The 12419-nt window shown below is 41.9% G+C and overlaps 1 protein-coding gene across 7 annotated transcripts in view; it reads right to left on the bottom strand.

Annotated features, from left to right (window-relative positions):
• Positions 1–11523, bottom strand: part of AP1S2 (adaptor related protein complex 1 subunit sigma 2) — a 32428-nt gene extending 20905 nt beyond the window's left edge. For 3 of the 7 annotated variants that reach the window (XR_010612267.1, XR_010612265.1, XR_010612264.1), the window contains exons 1-4: positions 11330–11522; positions 9806–9984; positions 2420–2528; positions 1356–1493 (exon numbers count right to left, since the gene is read on the bottom strand). Coding sequence is in view for 3 of the 7 variants with exons in the window: in XM_065677405.1 (XP_065533477.1) it covers positions 1356–1493; positions 2420–2528; positions 9806–9984 (426 nt within the window). In the remaining 4 variants the exon portion in view is untranslated. Of the gene's footprint in view, positions 1–1355; positions 1494–2419; positions 2529–9805; positions 9985–10700; positions 10725–11329 lie in introns of those variants that run through there. The other 4 variants (XR_010612266.1, XM_065677405.1, XM_065677402.1 and 1 more) reach the window with 4 other exon arrangements.
• Positions 11524–12419: the final 896 nt, after the last annotated feature.

Below are 12419 nucleotides of genomic sequence, written 5' to 3'. Positions count from 1 at the left end.
GGAACAAGTCCAGAGGAGGACCATGAGGATGATCAGGGGACTGGAGCACCTCCCGTATGAAGACAGGCTGAGGAAGTTGGGGCTGTTCAGCCTAGAGAAGAGAAGGCTGTGTGGAGACCTCATAGCAGCCTTCCAGTACCTGAAGGGGGCCTATAGGGATGCTGGGGAGGGACTCTTTGTCAGGGACTGTAGTGACAGGACAAGGGGTAATGGGTTAAAACTTAAATAGGGGAAGTTTAGATTGGATATAAGGAGGAAATTCTTTCCTGTTAGGGTGGTGAGGCACTGGAATCAGTTGCCCAGGGGGGCTGTGAGTGCTCCATCCCTGGCAGTGTTCAAGGTCATGCTGGATGAAGCCTTGGGTGGGATGGTTTAGTGTGAGGTGTCCCTGCCTGTGGCAGGGGGGTTGAAACTAGATGATCTTGAGGTCCTTTCCAACCCTAACTATTCTATGATTCTATGACTACAGCAATTCAGGGGTGAGAGGATGGGGGGGTGGTAAACCAAACCAACAAACGAAAACAATCAAAAAAATGCCCAGAAAACAAAAGCACAAATGCAGATAACAAATAAAAAAAACCACAAACCCAAAACCACCATTACCACCCCAAAACCAGTAAAAAAAAAAAAAAAAAACAAACAAACAGCATACGATGGAGAAACATGGGGAAATTATACTAAGCTTTTCTGTATCATTGAATCCCTTCCCATCAAATGTTTTCCAAAGAAAATGGTATAGAGATGAAATTCGTCTTTTTTCAAAGTTAGTGATGAGCAATAAAAGCATTCAAAGTGAAAAAATAATTGTTCTTATACTTCATTCTGTACATTTCTATGGCATTGCTTTTATTACTTTGTCAACTTAAAAGATAGAAATGTTCCATGGTAAGCAGCCTATAGCAGAAAGGCAGGTCTTTAGAATAAGAACTATACCTGAACGAGTCTCAAAGAAGAGAGTCTAGCTTCTGGATTTCAGCAATGAAACAGTAAAGAAGTGAACATGCATCAGGTATGACAAAAAACTAATGGTTGATTAAGAAACAGAAATTAAAGACACATGAACAAAACTAAGTTAAAGCAGCATGAACTATCATTATCTAGGTATACACACAGAACAGCTACTTGCATTTGTAGCAAAATAAAAAAAAAAAAAAAAATCACAGTAGGTTACAATATACCCATGCCAAACAAAAGAGCAGAGTGCATCATCATATTGCACAATTAGAAAAACCAACTAGAAACTACATGCTAAGCATGCTACAAAGCACCTCCTACAAGCTTAACAGAAACAGGAGCTTTTTCAATTCAAGCCTACCATGCTGTTACTTTGGCCAGAAAAAGCTGAATTTGCTTACCTCCTGTAAAAGATCTGCCTGTTCAATGGCTTTGAGAACATTTTTCTTGGAAGTCTCCTGAACTTCCCCTCCTAAAAGGAACTCATCCAGAATGAAATAGGCTTTTTCAAAATTGAAGATGATATCAAGTTCACATACCTAAAAAGAACACTAAGCATTAATAGAAAGTAGGAGGATACTATTTATTGAGGTATATCCTCTCACAATACTTAACTTGTTCACAGCTTCACCAAACCAAGATGTTAGCCTCAGGCTCTAACTTTTTAAGAAATGGGCAACAACAACAAAACAAACAAGCAAACAAAAAAACAAACAAACAAAAAAATCAACCCCTTGGAAAAAAAATTTTTTTTTTTTTTGCTTAAGGACAGTTATAGCAAACTCTCTGCAAAATGCTTTCACTGTTGAAAAGGATTCAATTCGTAACTGTCAATATAACGTGGCTCTTCATGAAACAAGAGAACATTTCCTACACAGAGTTCTCTTCTTGCCTGCAGTATCCAAAGGCAGAACATGCAATCTTACATAAAACATTAAAACACAATCATCTCAAATTTATTATTCATTCTGTGCACCTCCTTTGGAAGGTAGAAGGATAAGCAGCAGTTTTTCTGAGTCCTAATGTACATTACTACAGTTGTTTGTTTGTTACCTTGAAAAACAGATGTCTGCCATTTCTTTGCCCACTGCTCCTGCTAGTTCACAACCAACTGCTTCCTTTGGGAGCAGATACAAGAAATGCTTACACACTAGCAGTGTCAGGGAGAAGGAAGTCTGGGTGACTAGCCAGAAAGCTAAGTATAAGATTTTGCCTGACCTCAAGTGAGGCTATTACAAAAATGAAACAAATACAAGGCAGTTAACTCCAGATTAATAACAGTTCTCCCAAATTACTGGTATTTTGTATTTTAACAGTCATATAGGCAACCATTAGTTAGTTAGGCCAAGCAAGCAACATAAAACGTGTCAGATGTATCTTTTAAGGAAACATAATCAGCTAGCTGTTGAAAGTGCTGTGGGCATGAAAAAAAAAAAAGTTATGTAATATGAAGACACTAACTTACACTGCCAAAATACTTGTCAAGAAGTTCTACATAGCGATGAATTATTTCTAGAGTTATTAGTTCGTTGTCCTGATCTTCAATAGCACAGCAGAAATAGAGGCTTGCATATCTGTAATAAAATAATCCTGATGTCAGCATAAGAACATGTACAAAACGAATGCACTTGAGGTGTATTATGCTCTCAGTAGTCCTTCATACTCAAGTCCAGTACACGGTTATGCTACATCAGCAGCCACACAAGCTCTACTCTACCAAAGAACTTTCAGCAGACATAGGACAGCAGACATGAGATCTTTCTCCTTGATCCAAGAAAGACTTCAGTCTTTACCACTTCAGCTGATGGAATTGAATTAGCTTAAGAGGTGATTGGAAAAGGAAACACATTTGGTTTTTTGGCCTCCTGGCAGAGTTCTGGGGCAAAATATCTGTAACGTCCAAACACTGGTATACTAATTAACAGATTCAATCTTAAATTTTTATCACAAAAACCACATACAAAGATAATAAAAACTACAGAAAATACCTTGGGAAAGATAAACTGAACTAACAATTAGAATTTGGTCTTTATAGAGAATTTAACAAATGCCAAAAAACCTCCAAATTTAATACTAATGTCATATACCCAATTGCTACTAAGCCAACAACTCAATCACTATCAACTAGCCTGGTATAAGGCTAAGAAGACACCATCATCTGGTTTCTAAAAATCTACTGCCACCTTGGAAGCCAGGGAATTCTTTCCTTCAGATATCTTGGTTTGCCACTTTAACAAAAAGACCATTCAATTCTGCTGTGCTCTAGCATACTCTTGTTTAAATCATGTTTAAAAAAAGGCTGATAAAAAAAAAAAACAGATATGAAAGCTGAATTTTTAAGTGCCAAAACCATATGCTACACAGACACACATGGCACAAATGAGATTTCAAGTAACAACTGTTACAACTGATAATTTACAGGAAGCAGAAACAGCTTTTGTTTACCTACTCAGAACAACTGGCCATATTAAGCACTCAGTAGCCAACCCTATTGAAAAAAGAAGCCATTCAGATATGAATGCCAAATTTAACATGTGCATTTGTTTCCCCATGCACAGAGAGGTACAGACCTTTTAAACGTTATGCATATTTTATAAGCTGGGACTTTGTAAGCCCCCAAAGAAAGTGTCAGGGTTTGGGCTAGAAGTCCGGCAAAGAAAAAATGCTGTATTTTGTAGTACGTTCAAATTTGCTCACCTAGCACCATTTATGACCTGAAAGATCCCCTCTGCTCTGAGTCAAATTGCTGTGGCTTCATTATGAAAACTTCCCAGAATAACTTTTGAATAAGAGTTTTAAACTATTTTAACAAAAGTACTGCCTGCCAATTCTTCCATCCTACCACAAAACTCTAGGGGGAGGGAAGAGAGGAAGACACCTCCATTGAAGCACTTAACACTAATTCCCTTGCTCTTTCTTCACCACAGGGACTTGTCAGCTCATCAGAAATCCTATCTGAGCACAGTTCTTTTGATTTTACATTGTTGTGTTTGTGCCTCGCCAATTTTCAATTAGCCTGCAAGATCCAATCTGTATAAGGCACCTTTTAGATGAAGCTATTTTAAAAAGTATTGGAAAGTGATACTGTAAAGAAAAAACATTCAGATCTACTGAGGAATTTTAAAGTCAAACTCCAACTTACTGTATTTCATTGTAGAGAAAGAGTTTTGGTGCATTAGTTGACATTTATGCTAATTACCAGCACTCAGGCCAGATCCATCTTTTCTTCATACAGCTTTCTTCATATTCAGATGAGCAGCACTGATTATAAAGTATAGTTAAAATTGTCCCCTTACAGCGCTTAAACACAACTTTAAACACATACCAGGAAACAGTATCAAATTTAACTCAAATATTTGAATTTTATCCACATAAAACAGTCCTATTGTGCTTCCCCATTACTTACGAATCTCTTTAGATGAACAGAACTATTTTATGCAAATACCCACAAAGAAGAGGGGGGTGCGAACAGAAGGGAGAGATTACCTAACATAAAGTACTTTCCCAGAAAGGTGTCTGCTCTCAGCATCCTCATTTAAAAGAAAACGTAGTATACTTTTGAAAGACTTTATTTGGCAGCTAGTGAGTAGACTATACATTCAAGCTCTGCCAACTGCAGTTTTGGCAAAAGAATACCAAGAAACAAAAACTACTCAGTGGGCATCTTAACATGAAAGGGAGGCCTGGGTATCTATCATTATACGCACAGAATATTTTTCCAAGTATTTTCTAAGTAGCAACCGTAACTAATGGATCACTACTCAACAAAAGAAAATAAATGCAGATTCAGTAGTGGAAGACTATAAACAAGTCAGCCATCACTGCAAAGGGCATGAGCATACTACTAAGGTACACCTTTCTTCAGATGCAAATTCTCAAAGACAATAGTTCAATAATTTTTTTTTTTCTTTGCAGGCCAGGGCTTCATAAAAAAGTATCCACATCTAGTCTACTGCAGATGAACTAGAGGTTTTGCCAAGGATAGAAGCTTACACGGAAAATGCCCTACAAAGACAAGTAGATTACAGTACTGAAGGCTGAAAAAAGATTTCTGCTCTGCAAAAATGTGGTTTTCCCCTACTGAGCCTGGCATAAACCTGTCTTTTGTATGCACCCACTGAAAAGGCAAATCCTGATAGTAAAGTATGCCACATCACACAAAAGCAAATCTAGTGCAGTCTGGAAGAAACATTCTGCCCTGTTTAATTCCACTTGCTGTTGTGTTTTGTTTGGGAGTTTGGTCTTTTTTTTCCTGGTTGGTTGGTTTGAGGGTTTTTTTGTTCCTTGTTTTGGGTTGGATTTGTTTTGCTTCGTTTTCCCTTTTCTCTCTCAGTAGGTATCTTCATAACCAACTTAGGTGCTTACATTCATTTAGGGAAATATTTTACAACAGAACTCCCTCCACTTGTCAGAAATGGGAGCAAACACAGAAACCCCCGGAAAAGTTTTTGGAGGGGGAGGGGGGGGGGAAGTCACCTAAAAAAACAATGTGGAGTTAAAAAATAAAAAGGAAACACAGGAGGCATATTTATACAAACTCCTGCCTTCACATAGATACTTTAGGGAGATTTTTTGTAACATGAAACAAATTCATGAACCTACCCCTCAACAGCTGCAATAGCGCAGTAGCAGAAAGCCTCATGATTGGCAGGCAAAGCTTCAGCAGAGTTCTCTGCTACTGCTCTACTCGCAACAAGGTTCAGTAACTCTGCTGGGAGATAGGTCACTGAATGCAGAGCATAACTGATAAACCCTATCAATTCAGTGGTACTCTTCCACTAGCTGCGAGAACACCTACTTGAAGCCAGCCCTGGAAGTCTGTCTCCAGGCAAAGCTACAAGCAAGCCAAAAGTCTGTCAGCATCTGAAGTCACTTTGCACATATAATTGCAGAAATTTAAAGCTTACAGAGTTTGACAGGAGCAGAAATGAAATGCAAATGACAACCAAAGGCAGGCAGGTGCTTACAGGAGCCCAGGAATCTGTGGTTTGATGATAGTTGTTGACCCGATGAAAACTGGGACAGCTAATAAGTTGTGATTGGTAGAAGATCTTTTTCTCCTCTAAAAACACTTACAGATTTGTTTGATAGAACAAGTTCTGAGCATTTACGACAGGCAGATCAGTCACTATGCAGTGATAGTTATAGAGAGATCAACAATACCACTACTGAAATTAAGCTTTTTTTTTTTTTTTACAGTTTCTCATTTCAGCAAGGCTATACCCTCCAGTAGGTTTAGAAATGAACAAAAACTTGGTACTGCTAATCATCTAAGAATTTCTTCTCAATACCAAGGTCCTCCTAGTGAGGCATGAACTGGAATCCTGTATAAAGACCTGATCAAGTTAAAATAATCAAACCCAAGTACCTAATTCATTATAATAATTGCATTCAGTTTTACAGAGTCACCTAATTAACATCACAGTGATACTTTTAACAGATTCAACTGGCAGTCAAGATGTACATAAAGATAGACAGTGATTATGTCAACTGCTAGGCACATACCATACCACTAGCCACAGGCCTGAACCTCAGGTTCACAATACTTTAAGAGGCACACTACTTAAAGAATAGTCTCTTTTGTTGTCGGGGTGGAAGGGGGAAAGAAGGGAGGGAGGAGGGTCGGGAGGAGCCAGAGGGATGGGACAGTTGAAAAGAAAAGCTTCAAAACTTATTTTTCCAGAAGTCTTTAACATAACTTATTTCAAAGACATTTGCCACAACATTAAGGGCAGCACAAACTATGACAGTTTTATAACTTCATACTGCAAACACATACAAGCAAAGGCAAAATCCTTAATCAAATTACAAAACAACAATAAGCAAGCCTCATGTTAGCCAAGTATTAACAAGTATTAACATCCTAAGTTCATTTTTTTCAGTAAAACTACAAATTTTAGCATTTAACACATTTCTCTGCCACAAGCGGACAGCTGCATGAATTTCTAACCTCTATGCACCAGTACCACTACAGCTAGTTCTTAGAAGGACAAAACATGAAGAGTGATCATTAACTGCGTTTGCTAAGTTCCTAATCAGCTGTCTGCAGATGTCTCCCTCTCTATTTTCATAAAGTGCAATTGTTGTTGACTTCCCATATTTGAATTTCTTTTTTTTTTTTTTTTAACCCAGCAAGTCACTTCAAATCTCCATCTGTCTCCTGAAGTTAAACACTCATGTCCTTTTCCAATCTTCTGGTGTCTACTAGCCTGAAAAACTCTCTTCCAAATCAGCTACAGAGTACATACATCTTAACTCATGACCACATAAAAAGCAGGGCACCTTTTCATCTGACCCTAGTTTCTAACCGTTATCAATGCTACATGAGTGAAACTAAAGAAAATAAATCACACACATTCAGATGGATTTTAAAACAGTTCTATTTTCTTGAAGTGTCATTCAGAAAGCAAACTAAGGATGACATGTTAGAGAGCTCAGGTGGCTAATCAAAATAGTCCAGCTTTCTTGATAAACACTAAGTATCAGAAGGCAGCAAAAGCTACTGGCTTGCCAATTTTGCATTTGAGTTCATTCTGTTCTTGCAAATAGGTACATCAATGCAACCCTTGAGTATACCTCTAAATAATAGCAACAATTCTTAGCTGCAATATCTAGATCAATTCTCTCACATGTTGACAGTAAATATCCTCCAAAAACAAGAACAGCGCATCACTTTCAGCACTTTCAGACTCTTAATAGCAACACACACAACACATACAATAGCACTACACATATACTTTTCTAGTTTATATTGAAAAACATTTGCAACAGAAGTTCAGATCTTTCCCAATAATAGATTGGACAAGAACAGATCCTAGCAGATGCTCAAGAGCCTTTTGTCTGTGAGCAATTGGGAACACTTTCTGCAGTTTCACAAACCATACAAAACACGGGCAGGTGTGTTTCTCTTTTAGCCACCCACCCTTCAGAATGTATTAGACTTTGACTATCATAACTGTCTTTTGGGGATTATCTAATTTTGAGTTATAACTGATCTCTCTTTTCAAAGAAATCATACTAGCTTGTACTCATCACCTTTAATTACAATGTGATGAGTGGAAAAAATCCCACTAACCTAAAAGCTGTAAATGTTATCAGATACAAGAATCTAAACTATCACTTCTTATACTTAGTCCTTCTGACAATGTTTTAATCTAACGAACATGCCGAAAAACCAAAAATAAAGACTGGAGATGTTCATTAGCCTGATACAAGCTAATCTTAACAAGATTTCACAGGCTAACTGTGCCAGATTGGTTTGCACAGTGAAGTAAGCTAGTGCAGTCAGCTGTGGACACCAGCAGTCTAGCAGACGGACTGCAGTCTACGTCCAGCCCAAAATGGTCTAGGATACATCTCCCAGCAAATTTCTTCATTCTCCTTGACCAGAGGACCCACAACACATTACTGAGATGCAGGCATACCAAAACTTTCAGCAACAGTCATAGCCACATTTTCACCACTTCCCTTAGACACAAAAGGACATGACAAGTTGTTAATAGCAATGAACAGACAAGAAGGGAAAGCAGCTGCGTGAAATCAAACCACCACCAGAAGAGCTACTGCTGTTCAAGACTGGGCAAGGAAGGGAACAGACTGGCTTACTCATGCTCAATTTTTCTGACTTAGTCCCATAAAAACCCAGCTAAATAAGCACTTGTAGGCATTAGCACTCAAGGGAGCACTCAGAGCATTCAAGTAAGCTTGCCTGCATGTATGTAAAGAGGTTTTGCTAGAAAAATCAAGAGGCTGAAATAAAAACTATCTATGCTTTCAAAACAGCCTTACACATTGTTCCTCCTTTTTCCTCCTCCTTGTTAAAGAAATACATGCTGAATGACATTCATGTGCATGAAGTTCCATGCACCAACATATATATGAAACCTGACTTAAAACCTCTATGCCTTCTTGATTCTACTCATTTGGTACACTAGGAAAGAATTATAAACTCTTCATTTCAGCTCCAGTCCTCTCTGCCTTACCTATAGAGAGAATATAATAATATTTATTGTAGGGCACAAATCATTTAGCATCTCAAAGAGGGAAACAAGAATGCACAAACCTTTTAGGGGAGACAACTCAAGGTTTCACACCACCAGCTTTAGCTGGAAGAGATTCAGCCTACCAAATCAGGATGAGGATTATTGTTATTTGTGGAGAAAATTATGTTCACATGGCTACGCTGCAATACATTCTACAGATCAGCACAAAGCTAAAATATGCTCTTCAAATACTCCTAGAAAAGTCAGGGAACAACTGAGAAATTAAACTATTGGAAGGAAAATTATACATTACTTCCATCAGAAGAAAGCTAGCCATGATTTGTTCAATTAGGAGAAATGCCTTTTTGTATTCACAGAAAAAAAAAAAAAAAAAGGACAAAAAAACCAAACTGGGTAATCTCAAAAATTATTCCTTATTTATATAAGCCTTTAAAAGCAAGCTACATTTTCATGTGATTTATGAAGTCACTGACTTATAAAAACTCAGTTTTTCTTTATCATGTATTAAATCTTACAGGCTTCATATTTGTAAGCATTTATGTACTGTGTGAATCTCAACGGAGAACCAAGACCCACCACTCTTTCTGGAAGTAGAGGGAAACCTCATTTCTTCAGCACATTTCTAAACGCATGAATGATTTTCCACACATGAATGATTCCTAGTTGGTTATCAAATTAGATTCAACGGAGAAGTCAGTGTTCTCCATAACCAGCAGAGGCAAGGAAAAAAGCAACAAAACAACAACAAAAAACAAAATAACAACAAAAAACAACCTTCATTATTTTCTTGCTACTTATTACCCTGTTTGTCATGTAAGGCAATTATGAGGTTAGTGAGACAGAACAACCTTTTGTAGACAATCTTCAGGTCTCTCCATTCCAGGAAGCTGCACATTTTCGGTTTGCGGGCTAATACTGTTTGAACAAGTTCCCTTGTGATTTTCTTCTTTTCTTTGTCAGATAATGGGACATACCACTTCTGGAGTCTCAGTTTCCCCTGGCGACTAAAAAGCAACATAAACTGCATCTGTTGGATTGGGGGGATGGGGGGCGGGGAGGAAGGGGAGAAAAGAAAGGTGGGAAAGAAAAAATAAAAAGGTTACTCTCAGTCTCTTAGTTCTAAAAAGATTTATGCGAGGAAAAGCAAACAGGAAGCAAGATAGCCATCGAAAACTGCAACCATGTTATGTATTTCTATAGCCATGGCAGACGTTACACAAGATTGAGAGTACAAGTAACACAAAGGATTCTGCTGAATAAGGTCAGCGATAGCAAAGATAGCAGAAAGCACACACAAGTTTCAGAAACTGATGTTAGAACCACCAAGTACCAAGCGAATACACCCAAATTTCAGGCAACAATGTCCAGCACTGGTGCGGTTGCATTTGCATTTACTACAGAAAATGACAAAAAAAAAAAAACCAAAACAGCACAGCAGTTTCCTCAAATACCCAAACTCATTTTGAATTCACCGGCTTAGAGCCTTACAGCAGGACCAATTTGCACTTAAGATCTTTCTGAAAAGCCTCAGAATACTTTAAAAGACATTAAATTTCCCAACGGAGAGCCCTACGGCACAGAAAAGCCTAGTCTTTCCACACATTACACAAAAGGAGTTGAGATTAAGTGCTTTCCCTGCAATCCTATGTTCAGGTCTCGCTTCCTTTAAGGGAGTGATGTTGCAATTATAAGAGGAACTTGCAGACTGTGTTTTCCAGCAGCTATAACACTAAAGGAAATTACTTTTTCTTTTTCTCTTTCCGCTCAAAGTTGTTTCGAGCTGGTGAAGTTTCCCAGGCAATGACAGACGTGAAATACGCCGAGAAAGCTCAGCCTAGTCCCGGATGACAACTCCGACCAGCGCCAGCACAGACAAGAGGCGGCAGCGGCGTCTCGAAGCCGGGTGATGCCGGGGCGCTCCCTGCACGGGGACAACCCTCCGCACCCCCGATCTCCTCCGCCCGCCGTCACAACACTCCCCGCCACTGCCCTGCCTCAGGCTACCCTCCCTTCGTCCCCACGACGCGCCGCAGAGTTATGGGCCGGGCCCGCCCCGCGCCGTGAGGAGGCCAGCGCCCACCGGGCGAGGGGCAGCCGACGCCCGTCCCAGCCTGGAGCGCGGAGCTGGGCAGATAGCAGCGCCTTGTTCGCCACAGCACCTTTGTATGGCGTGGAGTGGCAGGAGGGCGAGGAGCCGCCGCCGGCCGCCCCCTCCCTCGGCCGCTACCGGCTGCTACCGGGGAGGGCTGGTAAAGAGGAGGTCTCGCAATCTAGGGTAAGAACAGCTCCCGCGTCCCGCCGCACCCCAATGGCAGGCTCCGCGCCCCGACGCTGTAAGGGAGGGGAGCCAGCCTCCACGCCACTGTGCTCACCGTGTCCTGAGTCGGGGAGAACGAGAAGAAGGAGAAAGAAAAAAAACAGAAAACAGCGGCACCGCTACCGCCGTTGCCGCCTCGGCTGCTGAACGGGACTGAGAAGAGGCGAGGTGCCGCCAGCGCGGGCGCAAACCCGCCCACCCCTTCAACGCCCAGCCCCTCTTTCCCCCCTACCCCGCGCCCGCTCGGGGAGGGCGGGGCGGGGCCGAACTCGCGGGCGGTGCTCGCGGGCGGGGGGCGTGGCAACGCAGGAAAGGGGCGGGGCCAGGCTGTTCACCCGTTGTACCCCCCCACCTTCTCGCGACAAAACTTTATCAGCTCGCCGGCTGTTTGATAGCGGGGCACGAGACCGGCACATGCGCAGTGCTGCGAGTCAAGGGGGAGACCTGAGGGGGCTTGCCTACACCCAATCAGGGAGCTCAGTGCAGAGGAGGGAGGGAGGAGCAAAGCACGCTCATTGACCAATGAGAACGAGGAGCTAGGCGGCAAAAGGAAGAGCTGGCAGAGACGGTAGGAGGGGCTGCGGCGGCGGGAGGTGCGGTTAGGGACCTTAATTTGCTTGGCCCGAATTGGGATAGGGCGAGAGCCGGCGAGGCAACAGCCAACCAGGAAACGCAACTGCAGATAGCGGTCCCTCCAGCAGCCAATGGGCTGGCGAGGAACGGAGTTGGGGAAATGACATCAGTCCATTAGGCGCCCGGAGATGTAAGGCTCTACTCCTCGGGGGCGGCCGCACCGCGCCTGCGTCGCGTCGTGTTTCCCTCCAGCACGTGCGCGCCCCGCCTGGGGGCGGGCGGAAGAGGCCGGCGGCAGAGGCGGGTCCAGGCGCTGATTGAGCTTTCTCGTGAGGCGGGCGACCGAGTTCCGTCTCCGCGAGGAGGGTTGATCCCACAGAGACTGGGGTGCGGGGCCCCGCTGCTGTGTGGGGAACCGAACAGAGAAAGGTGGCACCGCCTTTCACCGGGAAGTTTCCGCCCAAAGTCACCTTGCTTGGTCCTTAGGTTGGCACGATGGGGCCCCGTTATGTGTTCAGCGGTGTTGCGTTTCCCAAATGCAACCGGGTTTTATTCCTGTGCAGCTGAAGAGG

Source organism: Lathamus discolor, chromosome 4 (genome assembly GCF_037157495.1).
Source record: "Lathamus discolor isolate bLatDis1 chromosome 4, bLatDis1.hap1, whole genome shotgun sequence".
NCBI classification, from domain to species: Eukaryota; Metazoa; Chordata; class Aves; order Psittaciformes; family Psittacidae; genus Lathamus; species Lathamus discolor.
This window is presented reverse-complemented; position numbering and strand designations above follow the sequence as displayed.